General features: G+C 37.7%; 1 protein-coding gene across 1 annotated transcript; it reads left to right on the top strand.

The window, feature by feature from the left end:
* Positions 1-273: 273 nt before the first annotated feature.
* LOC130586645 (mucin-5AC-like) lies at positions 274-17,609 on the top strand (the record flags this gene model as incomplete). Its single annotated transcript, XM_057387520.1, has 21 exons — positions 274-300; positions 2,084-2,194; positions 3,340-3,409; positions 4,029-4,166; positions 4,252-4,416; positions 4,976-5,070; positions 5,813-5,939; positions 6,368-6,623; positions 8,045-8,097; positions 8,473-8,573; positions 9,343-9,494; positions 9,950-10,088; positions 10,176-10,289; positions 10,816-10,995; positions 12,323-12,562; positions 13,177-13,333; positions 13,489-13,617; positions 13,988-14,114; positions 14,811-14,854; positions 14,943-15,137; positions 16,390-17,609. Coding segments are annotated over exons 1-21 (3,840 nt in total), but the record flags the coding sequence as incomplete, so codon positions are not given.
* Between the last annotated feature and the right edge of the window lie 2 nt (positions 17,610-17,611).

The raw sequence follows: 17,611 nt of genomic DNA, 5'->3' as shown, positions 1-17,611 counted from the left end.
GATGACATCAACAATTCTGGCTGCATTCCCCAGCAGCAGTGCTCCTGTATTTACAATGGCAAAACCTACGCTACAGGAACTTCTTTTTCAGARCCATGCCAGACCTGGTAACCTTTGTTACTTTTCTAACTCACTGTTTCCTCTCATAYATTTAATGGGTTTAATAGTTTATTATAAGCAATTGCATCACTGGTAATTGATATGTGTATTTAACTGATCGCTACAGTTCCAAGCACCCCTAAAGGACATTATTTGTTTTTTCTAGCAACAGCCATGACTAGCTTTGCACTCTATCTCATGGTGATCAAAGCAAGGATTTACAATGTTTAGATTTCTCACCAATCAATTAAAATGCTTCCTCTTTGTTTATTTTGTTCAAACGTTTGGAATTCTCTAAGGGGAATGAAGTTGTAGTCATTAATGTATTTGCAAATATTTATTTTCTCTGGAGAAAGCAAGGGATGACACAATACAAGCTCGATTTCACAACTGTTAATCCTATTCCTTTGCTCCACCATATCAGCTTTGAAAAGAGATACAGTCTACATCAGGAGTAGATGAGGCATTACCTTTTCTTGTTTATTAATTTATGATACATTTGTATTAAAAAGAAAAAAAAAAAAAAACCCAGAAGATATTTAAACTTGTCATTGTGCTTTATGTTAGCTGAAAAAAAACAATTTATCCAAAACCTGTTTTAGAGAGTTCACCTGTCCAAAGCAGGAAAACAATTAAATAAGCAAGGTGAATTTTAATCAGTCACTGCTTTCAATGTGCTGCATCACAAGTTGACAATGTTTTGGAAAGTCTTAAACTTGGATTCACTGTGTGTCAAACCACTGTACAAACCACTGTCAGATCACTGTAYAGCCTCTTATTCTGGACCACTGTCACTGATTTCACCTTGCTTTATTCTTCCAGTACCTGTAATGGAGGCCAGTGGAGCTGCCAAGACAAGTCATGCCCAGGAACATGTTCTGTAGTGGGAGGTTCCCATATTTCCACATATGAYAAGAGGCATTATGATCACCATGGAGACTGCAATTATGTCCTCTCTAAGGTGGGACTCAGAAGATTCTTCAAAGTCATAAAGCCTCATACATTTATAGAAAGAAAATAYGATTTCAATCAACACTTCAGAAACCTACCACTTCTCACATGCAGACATTAAATTCCCTTCCCCATAGCCAAATATTTGCTACACTGCYATTCCAATGACAATCATCAGTTAATTATTAGGATGTCATGCAATCTGTTACATGTGGTGCTCACTAGAAAATGTCCAGTTCTGTGARAGAGTAACTGAAGAGCATTGTCTTTTTTAAGGATTGGTTTAGTTACATTTTCAATATGATTAATCCACTTTCTTACTGAGCTGTGCAATTTTTGCCATGCTACTCTACTGTATGGTATTTGGCTCAGTGGTAAAACTCTAAAAGTTACACTAACAGCTCCTAAAAGAAAAAATTATAAAACTTTTTTTTCATTTTTGTGAAGCTAAAATACAGAAAATCACTTCAAGTTAACTGATACATTTCACTTGGGTTTTAAACATTTTAAGCATTTAAAAATAACTCACAAGAAATAGAAAAATTGGAAATTAATTATAATTAAAAATATTTAATTACAGATATGTAAGTGAAATGTTTTGAACTTTTATGTGCTTGCCCTTTTTCTTCCTTTTTCTGCATCTGCACAATTCAGTAATGTTACCRTTTGCCTGAAACAGATTTTATTGGAAATTTTTGTCAGAATTTATGCCAGCTACAGAATGAGTTACAGTAGTATTCAATCAAGATTAGAGGCTGGCATGAATAAAACCACCAAATATGAATGTGGACCTTATCTTGATATCCATATGGATATAATCAGTAAAATGCAGATTCTAGTTTTCTTGCTCCTAATCATTACAACAGGACAAAATTGAATCTTCAGCCAAAGAAAGCCAGGAATTTGCAGGAGCTTGTATCTCCTCCAGAAAAAAAAAAAAAACCAAAAAACTTTATCAGAGTTGAGAGAAAATTTTATAGGGAAAGCTTCTGCAATTAGTCTTCTATGAAATAACTTGACTTTCTTTTTTCAGGACTGTAAAGATGAAAAATTTACCATCCTGGTAGAACTCCGCAAGTGTGGCCTAACTGACACTGAGACCTGCTTAAAGTCAGTGACCCTCAACATGAATAAAGGACAGACGGTAAGAACGCAAAATAAACATATTAAAAATACAGGGAGAAAAAAAAAGTAGGGCTTAATCAATCAGGGAACTGCGTTTCTTCRTCAGGTGTTCAGCATATGTGATGAGTACCTGATATTGTTAATCAAGTGAAAAGAAATGGATTTTTTTATGAAAATCAGATCAGCCATAAATTTGGCTTTGTGGAATTTCATTAAGAAATGCATTGTACTCACAAAGCAGAAAAAACCTATTTTCTCTGCCAATTAGATGGAAAAAAAACCATGAGCTTCAAGGTTAGTAACTATAATTACAACAGTTAGGGATGCAATTAATCACTAAGATGTGTTCAAAGAAAATAAAATGATTTAATCCCCTAAAAAGCCAAGAAAGTCCCTTTAAAAGTAATTCTTTAGTGGCAGGGAAAATTAGTAAAGTGTACAAAGTAGAAATAAGGAAGAGGTGAAATTTTTATTTAATATCTGTTTACTTAAAATCACTGTAGCCCTCCTCATTATTACTCTTTGGACTGTAGTTATTCTTCACACATGGTTGGCTGCCCAGAAAGCCAACCTGGGCTACATCCAAAGCAGTGTGGCCACCAGGCTCTGGGAAGACCCCGCCTGGAGTGCTGCATCCAGCTCTGGGGTCCCCAGCATAAGAAGAACATGGTCCTGTGAGAACAGCTCCAGAGGGCCACAAAGATGACCAGAAAGCTGGAGCACATTTCTTGTGAAAGGAAAGACTGAGATAGTTGGGGATTTTCAGCCTGGAGATGAGAAGGCTCTGGAGAGACCTTAGAGAAGCCTTTCAGTCCCTAAAATGGGCCTGCAAGAAAGATGGAGAGGGACTTTTTACTAGAACACAAAGTGATAGGACAATGGGGAATGGCTTCAAACTGAAAGAGGGCAGGTTTAGATTAAATATAAGGAAGAAATTCCTTMCTGTGAGGGTGGTGAGGYACTGGAATACATTGCCCAGAGAAGCTGTGGAAGCCCCATTCCTGGAAGTGTTCAAGGTCAGGRTGGGGATCTGAGCAACCAGGTCTAGTGAAAGATGTCCCTGCTCATGTCAGGGAGGTTGGAACTGSATGACTTTTAAAAGTTCCTCCCAACCCAAACCATGCTGTGATTCACTGAAATGCCTTTGTTCCGCTTTCTTATCAGATCGTSGAGGTCAAACCTGATGGTGGTGTGTTTGTGAACTCCATCTAYACCCAGCTGCCCATGTCAGCAGGTAGTTATTTTCTCTGACAGTGAATCAAATGAGTGCTTTTGAAGTAAAGTAGGATGTTTGGTGACACAAAGAAATGACAGGACAAGCACAGGCAAGAGTTCAAACAGTAGCAAACARCATTTATAGTCTCCTGATTTGATTACTCTCAGATTTACTTCCTTCTCACTGCACAAAACGGAAGGCAGAAGACATCTGTTTACCTCTTCTACTTTTTTTTTTGTTAACTACTACCCCTGTGCTCACACTTGCTTAGAAAGAAATTTGATTTTTGTTCTCTGTCTCAATAACTAATGATTCCATGCAATATCTTTGATATCTGCTCATTTTCCCTCTCCAGCAGTGAAGGCTCCAATCTGTACAAGCATAGAAACAAAACTAGAAGCATTCTTTTTAACTCTCAGTGCCACACAGTTTTCCCTACTTATTCTCTTCAAAGAAGTAATGTCTAACTGCTTATGTTGAGGTGGTAAATGAAGTTAATAATTGGTAGTCACAAACAAATTTTGAACTGTGAATTTTGACAGATATTCAAAATTAGATAAAAATTCAAAAAGAACAGTATCATATTTCTAGCATTTGACCTCATTCAGAAAGTGACCATTTTGTTTCTCATGTGTAGCTAATGTCACCATGTTCAGACCTTCATCRTTCTTCATGATCATGGAAACAAGCTTTGGCATGCAGGTTGAAGTGCAGTTCACACCCATGATGCAAGTGTCTGTSCGCCTGGAGGCTTCTTTCAAAGACCAGACTTGTGGTGAGTGAATGAAATGGAAGGACACCTTGATTCATGTCCTTTTTTGCAGTATGAGCAGTAYAAACTTTTCACTGCTTTTCAACAGGTCTCTGTGGAAATTTCAATAACATCCAAACTGATGATTTCAAGGTCATAAGTGGAATAATTGAAGGGACAGCATCAGCATTTGCTAACACATGGAAAACTCAGGCTTCATGCCCTAATGTCCAGCAGAGTTTTGAAAATCCTTGCGCACTCAGCATTGATAATGGTGAGTTCTTCTTAGAATTTTTCTGGTTTGTTTTGGTTTTTTTTTTTTTCCTTTTTCTATAGATCTCTGCATTTTGATAATTGCATCACTGCTTCCAAAACTGAAAGATATTTTATTGGTTAGATAAAAACCATCTCTTGGAAAGCAAAGGTAAAAATAGACTTACATATTTGGTAAAAACATGCATCTGAATTCAGAAACAAATATTCAAAATGGAAGCACTGAGGATAAGTAACAAGGAGAGTGACAGAAGCACAAGTGGAGCAAACTGCAAGGCCACTGAAAATAAAGTAGTGTCCAACCTGACAACTTGGTGTCAGAGAAGTTGATCACAGGAGCATCTYTGGAAACCTTTTATTCATCTGCTTCAGCAAGAACTCTTCTTTGATTTTAGGAATCTTAACCTGCAAGCTGAGTGAAAGGAAAAAAAAAAAAAAGGCAGCAGAAGAAAAGATTTAATGGAATGTCAGAGCTGTCTTCATAGGCCAGGGCAGCATGGGTTTGTGACTGATGAAATACAAAGAGTAATGTGCATTTGTATTGTTACTTCTTTTCACAGAAAAATACGCTCAGCATTGGTGTGGACTGCTCACTGACAGCACAGGACCTTTTGCTGCTTGTCATTACGCAGTGAATCCCGCTGTTTACCACACGGTACTTTGTCAGACTGTTTTTCCTTTTAGAAACAATAGAAATAGGAATTGTTCCAGACATGTCTTTCACAATGCCTATATCCTCCTTGCTGTRCTGCAGTACTTCCTTCTTTCAACATGTGTTTCTCTTTGTGTTGAAACATTACTTCAATTGTCAGTCTTGGCTTCAAGCTCATGACTTGTTTGCAGATGAAAAGGCAGCTATTTACTCCCGGATGGTTTTACACATTTGGCAGATAGTGTATGTAGAGGCATGTCAAATGCTTGTCACATTATCAGCCTGGCATCTCATTAATAACCACTTGGAACAGAAAGCCCATTACATAATTACCATCCTTCTGTTACAAATGTGTTGCAAATCATTCTCCTCAGTAGGAGTCATCCAGGTATCAGCACTGGTGGAATGCTGTGTCTGGACTGCACCTTGTGAATAGAGCTTCGGATGCTGTTGTGCAGCATATCCAGTAATAYGGTTTCAGAGGACCAAGTTGTGAAATATATAGCAGACTTTAGAACCACCATTTCCTAATTAAAACTGCAGACACCGACTGAACTAACATTACCTGCATTTTCCCCTGCCAGGGACCTTAGACAAAGGCTAGAAACTGATACAGCTGTGTTAGTTGTCTAAGAGTGAGCATATCTGATGAAGGATTAAGGAATAAGATCAGAAAGATAATGTTCATTGTTTTTTTAGGGATTCATAACCAGTGCTAAGACCTTATTTTTCTCTCCATTCTTAGAACTGCATGTTTGACACATGTAACTGTGAAAATAGTGAGGACTGTCTGTGTGCAGCCCTGTCTTCCTACGTGAGAGCTTGTGCTGAAAAAGGAATCCAACTGCAGGGATGGAGGACCGATGTCTGCTGTAAGTACTCTCCACTATCCCATTTACTAAAAACACACATCAATAAAAATTGCTGATCAGAGATTATTTTTTACTCATTTCTAGACAAATCAGTAAGTGATAAGGAAGGAATTTTGTTAAGTGCGCTCCTGGAAGTAATTCTCTGCTGTCCCCTTAGAATCAATCCATTGCTATTGAGAGTGAATATGAATAGATGGGAGACGTGGCTTAATTAGGAAAGGGACTGTTGTTACAAAAATGCCTCTACCTGTTCTATGCAACTTCGAGTTTCACTGCAGCTTTACAAGTATCACAAGTTATTGCAGACATAATGTRATGTATTAAGATAACAGCACTAGCATTGTTTATATGTTATTTTKACTGCCTATTTTTTCACATGGTAATTTACCATCTGGAATTAATAATCTATTTTATTTTCCTCACCCAAGCAAAATACACCACCTCATGTCCCAAATCCCTAAGCTACAGCTATACCATCTCTTCCTGCCAACCCACCTGCCGGTCTCTGAGTGAGCCTGATGTCACATGCAACATTAAGTTTGTCCCAGTTGATGGCTGCACCTGCGTAAATGGAACCTACATGGATGAGAGTGGCAAATGTGTGCCTGCTAATGAATGCCCCTGCTACTACAGAGGATCTCCCATACCATTTGGAGAAGTTGTCCAYGAAAATGGGCGTGTATGGTAAGTGAATCTATTTTAAAACATGCAAACAATAGCATGTGTATTTTCTCATTAAAATCTGCTAGTGCAAGCTGGCTTCATCCTGACTCCTGAAATTCAGGATGCTCCCTCTTTAGTTTCTTCAACTTTTTTTTCACTTTATTTTCAACTTTTATGAATGGTACACATTCCCCTGAGCTGCAATATGGGGACAGAGAGCAGAATGAAAGCACTACAAAGAAAAGTGAAATGGTTTGTGACCTGATGATGCCCATTTACAATACCAGCCAGAAGGATCTGCTGAACTACAGGCTTGTCAGCCTGATGTGGTGCCCGGGAAGGGCATGAAGCAGATCATCTTTAGTGCCATCCTGTGGCATGTACAGGGTAAACATGGGTTAAGGCCCAGCCAGGATGGGTTTGTGAGAGGCAGCTGCTGCTTGRCCAACCTGATCTCCTTCTATGACAAGGTGATCCACTTAGGGGGTGAGGGAAAGGCTGTGGATATGTCTACATGGATTTAAGTAAAGCCTTGGACATTGGGGAAGTGATTGTCCCCCTGTACTCAGCCCTGGTGAGTCTGCACCTTGAATCCTGTGCTCAGTTTTGGGCCCATCACTACGAGAAAGACATTTTGGTGCTAGAGCACATCCAGAGAAGGGCAACAGAGTTGGTCTGGAGCACGAGTCTGATGAGGAGCAGCTGAGGGAGCTGAAGTTGTTTAACCTGGACAAAAGGAGGCTCAATGGAGACCTTTGCACTCACTAAAACTGCCTGAAAGGAGTATTCAATGAGGTGTGGGTCAGCCTCTCCTCCCAAGTAAGCAGTGAAAGKATGAGAGGAAATGGCTCAAGTTGCACCAGGGGAGGTTTAGATTGGATGTTAAGAAACATTTCTATACTGAAATGGTTGTCAAGCACTGGAACAGGTTGGAAGTAGTTGTATCACCATCCCAGCAAGTATTTAAAAGCCATGCAGGTGTGGCACTTAGAGACATAGCTTAGTGGTGGAATTGGCAGTGCTGGGCTAATGGTTGGACTTWTCCAACCTAAAGGTTTCTGTGATTCTCTAATATTTCTAGATCGATAGAGCAATAATAYTTAGGTGCATTTTTTATATAATTCCATACTCTTTCAARTATGAAGTTATGACAACAYCAGCAAGGAGAGATCTTATGAGAATGTAATTAAGAAGTAGTGGCATATATGCATTACAACCTATGAATTTTCCTGCTAAGCAATAAAGGATATCATATCCTGCTAAGCAATAAAGGAAAGCAGCATGTGTAGAGGTATTGAGAGAAATTCTTTCCTGAGACTGTAAAACAGCCTTTTGGAATTTCTTTAAAAATTCTGAAAATTGACAAGGGATAAGTAGCTCTCAATCTCAATATATGGTTTGAGAGGAGAGGAAAAAATTGATTGTTTTCCCCTCTCTCATAGCACTTGTGTCCAGGGAAGACTGAATTGCATTGGAGCACCAAATCCAACTCCAGGTAAAAATTATCTTCTGCTTATTTTTTTTTCTCTTTGCCTGGTCTTGCACAGAATAGTTCATAGAATTCATTCTTCTTAATGTATTTTTAACAGATGGATTTCTCACTTAGTCATAGTTCTACAGTTATCATAAAAGACAGGAGTGAAACTAGATTAATCATAAAACCTCTTTTTATATGAAGACTTTTTTTCAGAAATACTGTGGGGGCTGTTTTTTTCTGGACATTCAGTGCTCCGAAGTGAATCTWATCAGCAGATTGAACAGGAACAACAATCTCTACCAACTGAAATAGGGAATTTCCAAAGAATTTGTAGGTGGTTTTAATGGCTACAGCTGTGGAATAAATCCTGTGCCACTTCTTTCCTTCCTCTAGTCTGTGAATCTCCCATGGTCTACTTCGACTGTAAAAACATCACAGCAGGAACAACAGGAGCAGAATGTCAAAAGAGTTGCCAGACTCTGGATATGCAGTGTGTAAGTATGTCATGGCTGAACGAAATGGTGCTTCCAGGTTTTGTCTGTGCTGAAGTAATTGATCTCTCTGATATATTCCAAATCTACAATACTGATACATTATTCTTGTAGCAAGAGCCTAAAACCATGTTATGAAGCATCACCAATGGGATCTTTGGATCAAAATGAAGTAATATCCAAATTAATTCTTAAGATTACTGTCTACCTCTCTTCAGATACTGCAGGTAACAGTAGTGAAAAATCTAGGGCTCTACCATGTTTGACTTCTGTAGGAGAAAATTGCTGGCTGAAGATTGGCTAGGACRAGTAATCCTTTCTCATACCATGCTGCAGTTATGAACTTCTCGCGCATCTAATTATGTTACTCCACTTAAGTTCTTGGTAGCTATTTCATGCTATTTCATGAATAAGTACCATATGAGATAAATAGATTTCAATGTAACTCAGCTAAACTGAAAAAAAAATATTACTTGTCTTTAAAAGTCCATTCAATCACAAATCTCCCACTATGAATTGTAAGATCCAATGTGTTTTTTAAATTTCACAGGTTCCAGCAGAAAATCAGGATTGGTATACATAAAACATTTATCTTTAACAGATTTATATTCTGTCAAATCTATGGCTAATAACTTCTTCTTTGTTCCATTATCCTTTAATTACTTCATAGTTCTCTCCTATGACGATAAAAGGCACCTTTTATGAGAATTTAATCTTCCTTTTTCTCCTGTGATCATTTCACCCTAAAATGTTTTTCTCTTGTCTTTTGCAGTATAGCTCACAATGTACATCTGGCTGCGTGTGCCCAGATGGGCTTGTATTGGATGGGAACGGTGGTTGTATTCCTGAAGAGGAATGTCCATGTATTCACAATGAAGCCATGTATCAGCCTGGGGAAAAGATCAACGTTGACTGTAACACCTGGTAAATATATCTGCAGAAGTAGCATTCCTGGTAGCATCATTTGCCTTTCTGAAGACCTTAAAATAATACTGCAGTGAGGAAAGATTCAGATTTSACATTTAAATCAGATGATGGATCTTTTAGTTTTGGGTTATACAGTATGAGCAGGTTGCCTTCTGATCTATATCAGATGGCCAAAGCACAGAGTGGGAGGAAACCTTTAGTACTACAGAGTTCATTGAGTATCTTGTTTTGCAGTTAAGGTATTCAAAGAACTTCACTTCACAAAGTTAAGGTATTCAAAGAACTTCACTTTAATTCTCCACATGGAAAATGTAAAAGACTATTTTAACTCCAGAAACAATATAGCATTTAGCAGGGATGAGTTGCTAAACAAATGCTGATTGTTCAGATATGTCTAAAYAAAAACAGTGAGTAATTTTATTATTAAAATATTACATTCTTTTTTTTTTTAGTGTATGCAAGAATAGGAAGTGGGAATGTACCAAAGATCAATGTCTGGGCACCTGTGCTGTTTATGGAGATGGTCACTACAATACCTTTGATGACAAACGGTTCAGCTTCAATGGGAATTGTGAATACACACTAGTCCAGGTACTGATGGTTGGCAATAGCAAATCAGAGGTAATCTTGATTGTGTCTGTAAAAATAATGTATTTCTAAATATTATTCTTTACCCAGGACCACTGTGGGAAAAGTGGCTCAGCCAATGGAACCTTCAGGGTTGTCACTGAAAATATTCCCTGTGGCAACACTGGGACAACTTGCTCAAAATCTATCAAGGTCTTCTTAGAGGTAAGAAGGTTTTGCATAATGACCAGTTTTGTTCTGTACCTGCTAAGGCTTAGGAGAAACCTCGATTCCTAGTGCTTCAAAGAAGTTGGAAAATATTTTTAAAAGCAATTCAACTATTAAATTAGGTTTACACAAGATTCAAATGAACAATATGGTAGTTCATCCTACCTTTCTATGTTTTCTGCTTCTCACACTACCTTATGCCACCCACTTAGTAAAGATCTAAAGGAAAATAGTCTTTAGCAGAAATTTTGCCTATTGTGTCAGAAGATTCTTACATTGTATGCAATGTAGTTCCTCCATGACAGTAAAAAGACACCTTTTTGATCTACACCATTTGAAATATCTGTTGCCACACTTCCAGGAAGCTGAGGTTTGAACTACGTAGTTTTGATTTATTGCATTTTGATAATTTGTTTTCATTATACAAACTATTTGTAGTACTCTTAAAAGCAAAAAGAACATATTTGAGAGCACAGCTGCAGCTACTGAGCTCATTTCTCACTACMTTTTGCCTCTGATTCAGAGCTATGAGCTGATCCTTGGTGAAGAGCGTGTCAGTGTCGTCAAGAGAGGAGAGAATGATGAGGTACCATACACAGTGCGCTACATGGGAATGTATTTCGTAATTGAGACCAAAAGTGGTGTGATCCTCATGTGGGACAAGAAAACCAGCATCTTCATCAAGCTCAGCCCTGGTTTCAAGGTGAGGAATAGCAGCCAAATGGCAGTTTACAGTCCAGGTTTGACTGGGTGTGAATCTTGTTGAGAACCTGCCAGGACCCCAAACAGAGATGTCTCTAGCATTCCTGCAGTTCATCCCACRTTGTTTTCCATTTTTCTGGTACCTCAGGAAGACATGTCATCATCCTGCTGGTGTTCTGTTTCACTGCCTATTTGGCCTGACAGAATTTGATTTAGMAAAACTATTTTGGATTTGACTTTGTTGAAATTACACACTGAACTTTGCTAAAGGTTGTCAGACTTACTAAAATTACATAATGATTTATGTAATACGTATGTATTACATAAATACATACGTATATCATATGTATACATATGATTTATACATATGTATAAATCAACTGAGTAGACTTGATCTTGAAAATAATCCACTGCTTCTAGTTCTCATTGACACACCAATCAYCACACTTCAAGAACAAAGAAGTGTATTATGAGTGAATATTATGAGTGAAAGCCTCTTATAAGTTACCAAGTACTTGTCAAGCATACAACTACACAGGTGATAAAGAAAATTAATTCCAATTGTCATACTCCTTATCCTATGGAGAAGTGCTTATGACATATAAGCAYTAAAAACTGTAGTAAATACAGAATTTGTTATCTTACTGCATACCACAATGACATTTAAATTAGGTATTTAAATTAAGTAATTTAGAATTAGATATTCCAACTTGTTTCAGCACCATAGGTTCTTTTGCTGCCTCATCCACTGGTATTTTATAAAAATAGTAGTAATACGGAAAGTATGCACCTTGAATGCACAGAAAAAGCATCTATTGCAGCCTACTACAGTTGTACAGATCTGTACATTCAGAATGAGTGTTATTTATGGATGCTTAAAGAAAATATAATTTCTTTTTGTATCTGTAAGGAATCTTAATGGTAAAGACTCAATGAGTAATTTAGGTGTTGAATTGGTAATACTTATAGGTTTATAATAGTTATAGAAGGTTGTTTTTTTATATGTACAGCTATTGTATAAAACAAGGCTTAAATGAAAAGGTTTGTCAGCTGTGAATCCTCATTTCCTTGTTAAAGATCTACGTCAAAGACAGAAGGTTACAATGACAAAGGTGGTTTTATTATTCATAATTATAAGGAAAAAGTCAAGGGAAGTATCCTTGTAGCCTTAGTGGTCATATTCTGTTCCTGAGGAAACAGAGTATGAAGAGTTCATGACTGACAGAATGAAATGCCACTATTCTAAGACCTGAATTTCAAGTATTCTTTCAGTCTCAGATTTTGTTTCAAGTTTTCTCACATCCATTGTTATTTACTTTGTTTTGCAGGGTCAGGTCTGTGGTCTCTGTGGAAATTATGATGGCAACAGCGTCAATGACTTTACTACAAGGAGTCAGTCTGTAGTAGAGAATGTCCTGGAATTTGGAAACAGCTGGAAAGTATCTGCTACATGCCCTGATGCTTCCAGTGTCAAGGACCCATGTTCTGCCAACCCTTATCGGAAGTCCTGGTCAGAGAAGCAGTGCAGCATCATCAACAGCAACGTCTTTGCTGCCTGTCACTCTCAGGTATTACCAGGGCAGAAGTCTACTGTGTGAAAACTAAGTTTGTGTGTTATTGAAAGTGCTGTTCTCACAACTTTTAACATGCATGCCTTATTTACTAACATGTCTCACTTCAGATTGTGCCAGGAAAACTTCAGTCTGAATTTATCTCAATGCAACAGATTTATAGTCCCTACCTGTAAGAAATAAAAATACATTTACAAAAGAAAAATAATCACAAAAGAATGATTTCATAATTACTATGTATTTCTTTGCAGCCTGAATTGAATAAAAATTCTCATATACCAGGTACAGAAGACAAGATCAATGAAATAATAACATATGAATGAAGCATCCACATAACCTTTTGACACCAAATACACAACAAATGTTGTCAGGGAACTGTGCAGTAGCCTCGTGATTTTTTGAAAATTAATCTAACCTTCTACCATGATACAAGTCCTGTATCTGCCAATACAGGATTTGGACATATCATTCAGTGTCTTGCAACAGAAAAAGAAATTAGCAATGTAGGCCTTTTCTCTGAGATACCACAAATGTAAGAAAATCATTCTAGCAAAGGTTRGAAATAATTTAGAAGGCAGGATGCACAGTATTATATTTCTGTTTAATAACAGGTTGAACCAGCAAAATACTACCAAGCATGTGTGACAGAYGCTTGTGCCTGCGACAGTGGAGGAGACTGTGACTGCTTTTGCACAGCAGTAGCTGCCTATGCTCAAGCATGCAGTGAAGTTGGTGTATGTGTAGCCTGGAGAAGCCCATCAATTTGTCGTAAGTTTTATGTCAAAAACGCTTCTGAAAGAGTAGCTAAATGTRCAGTATCTTACATATGTGCACTAAAATCTCACTGTGTACATTTTTTGTGCTTAAGCTATTTGCTCTTTTTTCCTTCTCCTGAACATGCCCAACTTTCTCTTTCTCTTTAGCACTGTTCTGTGATTACTACAATCAACAAGGAGAATGTGAATGGCACTATAAGCCTTGTGGTGCTTCYTGTATGAAGACCTGTAAGAACCCAAGTGGAAAGTGCCTCAATGACTTGCCAGGTTTAGAAGGTAAAAATAGCTGCAAGTACCTTCTAGTGGTACATATTATTATATTTTCAATTATCTTTAATGGAATGTATTTCCCTCATCAGCTGCATTTACACAATTCAATTTTCTCTAATATCGTTACATTCACATGAATGGAGGCAGAGTATGGAAACTGGAGTTAAGAAGATCTTTAGGACTAAGTTCTTGTGGATGTGCTCTGCTGATTGTACTGACCCTGCATTACTTCCYAGTTATTGCAAAACATAAAGTAAAAACATTATGACTATTAAAAACAAGACCTGCAAATGCATTCTGTGCAAATAAAATCTTCGCTGACTGTATCTCATTCTTACCTTTTTTACCCTGTACATGCCCCCCTTCCTTCCTTCAGGCTGCTACCCTAACTGTCCACCAGACAAGCCATATTTCCATGAGGATCAGATGAAGTGTGTTAGTCTCTGTGACTGTTATGATGATGAAGATGGAAAGATATATAAACGGGATGAATGTAACGTATGGTAAGACTTTACATACCAGTCTCATCATGTACAAGGAAAAAAGATCAAAACACCAGGGGCAAATTGTATGTTCTGTTATGTGACAGGATTARTTTATGCTATCTGTGTAAAAGTAATGCCTTACAATCTAATGCCAGTTTTCCTACTACATTAATAAGAAGTTTTTATGTGCTTTTATGTTCTAATGATTTTGTTCCTGATTGTATTGCAAATTCTCAGCATAAAGATACATCAAGAACAAGGAGTCCTTTATGACTAGGATTCCTCTATGTCACATTCCTGTGGCAAGAAAAATGTTGTGCCATGAGTAAAGATATCTAATACTGACCTACTTCCAAGGGTTTTATCAATACATGCATTGTTTGAGCATTTAGACTCTCCCTTTCAGCCTGAAATTTAGCATAAAACCATTACAAATGCAAGGAATATGATAGGAAGGAAAAAAGGAAAGTCTTCCATAAGACTTCTGTAACTTTGCATAATATGTAACCTCACTTCTATTTTTAAGTTCAGGTTTAATAGAGAGGAAGATTTTGGAAAATAATGGCCAAATAGAAGCCATAATGAACAGAAGACTCTAGGAATAAACACAGATAAAGTGCCTTGCCTTTATTCTGACAGTATCTGACAGAAAGAGGACTAATAAAATTACATCACACTCACAAAATATATGGGGTTTTCTGCTTTCTGTTTCAGTGAGTGCACCTCAGAAGGTTTACAGTGTGAGTTCGATGATACAGGTAAGACAGCTGAAAATAATTATTTAGAAAACAAAATATTGGATATTTCAGATGCCTGAACTGACAATAAACTTCTTCTGAATTACAGCCTGCAACTGCATTTATGAAGGGAATAACTATAAATATGGCGAACTCATCTACAACACCACAGACGGGACTGGATGGTGTTTCAGTGCAACATGCGGGGTCAATGGAACAATAAGCAGAGACATCTTTAAATGTGGCATTCTTACAACAACCCCATTTGTATTTTCCACAAGTCAGCCTACAACTACTGCTACAGGTATGCATGTATAATCTTTAAAATAACTGAAAAATCTCTGTAAGTGACTAAAAATTACCTGACAGGGAGGACCTTCTCATCAGTTGATGGTATATGATTTTACTTTAAACTGTTGATGTCTACGGTGCCAACAATTCACCTGGCAGCTTCAGCTGAAAGAGCAGACCACAGTCAAGGATGTAGAAATTAAAGCAGCATTTCTCAGAAACTCAGTCTTCTCCGTTTCACCATAGTGTTTCCAGGGGAAAAAAGAATAGAGCTTATTAATCATTGCATCCGGGAGAATTTTCTCATTTCCTTGCAAACAAAAACCAGGAGTTCTAGACCAGCTTCTGAAAACATGAAAGACAATTGCTGCCATTTCTTAAATTACTGAGCACATAAATACAAACTGATRATATGAAAGTTAGAGGGAATGTTTAAACTGTTTGTAATTGTTCTTTGGAAACTTTCCTAGTTGTGTTTAATATCCAAATCAACAGTTTCCTTCTACTCTTGGAGTATGGTTCTACATTATTCCTGCAGTTAATTAATTACAGTGACCAGTATTGTGAGAAATATATCCACAAAATTATATGCAGCAAGAAAACTAAATAATACTATTTAAGTCTTCTATTAAATAGCATTCATATGGAGAAAGGCTTATCTATTCTACTGATCATTTTCCTAATGCCAAGAGTTTTAAAGGAAATCCTGATAAAATACCCAGAAAATATCTATTAGGTTATGTATTTCATATATAGTATATGTGTATTCTCTATTATAATGTACTATATATAAAATACATATGTTAAGTACATATTTTATATTTTATGTTTACAAATATGTTACATGTCATAATATTGAACTAAGTAGACCAGTCATTAACTGTAAAAATATTTTAAAGTCTGCATGGTTACGCAGTTAGGTGTAAATAAACACAAATACCCAGGAGAATAAACCTCTACTTACACCATAGCAATTATGAGATCCACTATTGAAGTAGTGACATACTATGCAAAGAATATCAGATTGCTTATATTTAGCTACAACTCAAATAAAGTACCTCTAGAATAATAATACAGGCAAGAGGTCAAAACCTACTTTAGAAATTAAATTYGAGTCTACCAAAGCAAGCTCATTCAAATTAAAATACTAAATTATATAAAAAATTATTTACCACAAAAAAATGTTATGGAAGATGAATGATGTCTTCCTGGAACTCTCTTTAATAAGAACGGACAAGACTTATGTTTTCTCCTTTAAATTACAGAAATGACAACTGCAACACCAGTGACAACTGTTTGTGTGAAAAATGTGTGTGAGTGGTCAGAATGGTATGATTCCACTCAGCCTGAAAACAAAGAGGAGAGTGGAGATTATGAAACATTTCAAAATCTCAAGGATAAAGGATACAGTGTGTGTACAAACCCAAGCGAAGTTCAGTGCAGAGCCAAAGAACACCCAGATACAGAAATTACCAACCTTAACCAAACAATARAGTGCAGTCAAAGCAGAGGATTAATTTGCAACAACCAGGACCAAGAATCTAAGAAGTGCTATAATTATGAAATCAGAATATTATGCTGCAGATACATACCATGTTCAGAAATACAAACTACAATGCCAACAACCACAGGAGAATTCACAACTACTGCTGCAGAACCAACAACGTTTACAGTACAGACACCAGTAAAACCAACAACMCAAAAACAAGAAAGTGAAGTAACTACAACTCAACCTGAAGACAGAGAAAGAACGACTCCTCTGACCGAAACATCAGTAGCAGCAACGACATCACAAGTCACCACAACAGCTTACCAAACCACATCAACTGTAGCWGAAACCTTCACTGCAGCAACCCAGGCACCAACATCTGCCACGACAATCTCTGAAATTAAAATAGGAACCACTGCTGGAACRACAGCTGTCCCCACTACCACAGCCACAGCCAGAGAGGGAACAACCATCATCGAAACCACCACCAACACCTCTCCCCCACAGACGGAAGGAACAACCACCATCACTGAACCAACAACAGCCGTGCCCACTCCAGCCACCAGCACTGCCAGCACCTCCAGAATAACCGAGGGAAGGACCACGACAGCCACCGCCACCTCTGCTCCAAGAGAAGCCTCCACTGCAGCGACTGAAGCTCCAACATCTACCACAACAATCTCTGAAGGTAAAATAAAAACCACTGTTGGCTCTACAGCTCTCCCAACTACCACGGCCACAGCCAGAGAGGGCACGACCGCCATTGCTACCACCACAAGGACATCTCCACCTGAGACAAAAGGCACAACCAACATCATCCCAACAACAACTGTGCCCACCCCAGCCACTAGCACTGCCAGCACCTCCAGGATCACTGAGGGAAGCACCACAAGAGCATCAGCTACCACTGCTCCAAGAGAAGCTTCCACTGCAGCCACCGAAGCCCCAACATCTGCCACGACAATTTCTGAAATTAAAATAGGAACCACTGCTGGAAC

This window comes from Malurus melanocephalus, unplaced genomic scaffold (genome assembly GCF_030028575.1).
Source record: "Malurus melanocephalus ecotype Western Australia unplaced genomic scaffold, MMel_1.1 scaffold_1239, whole genome shotgun sequence".
Classification (NCBI taxonomy): Eukaryota; Metazoa; Chordata; class Aves; order Passeriformes; family Maluridae; genus Malurus; species Malurus melanocephalus.
This window is presented reverse-complemented; position numbering and strand designations above follow the sequence as displayed.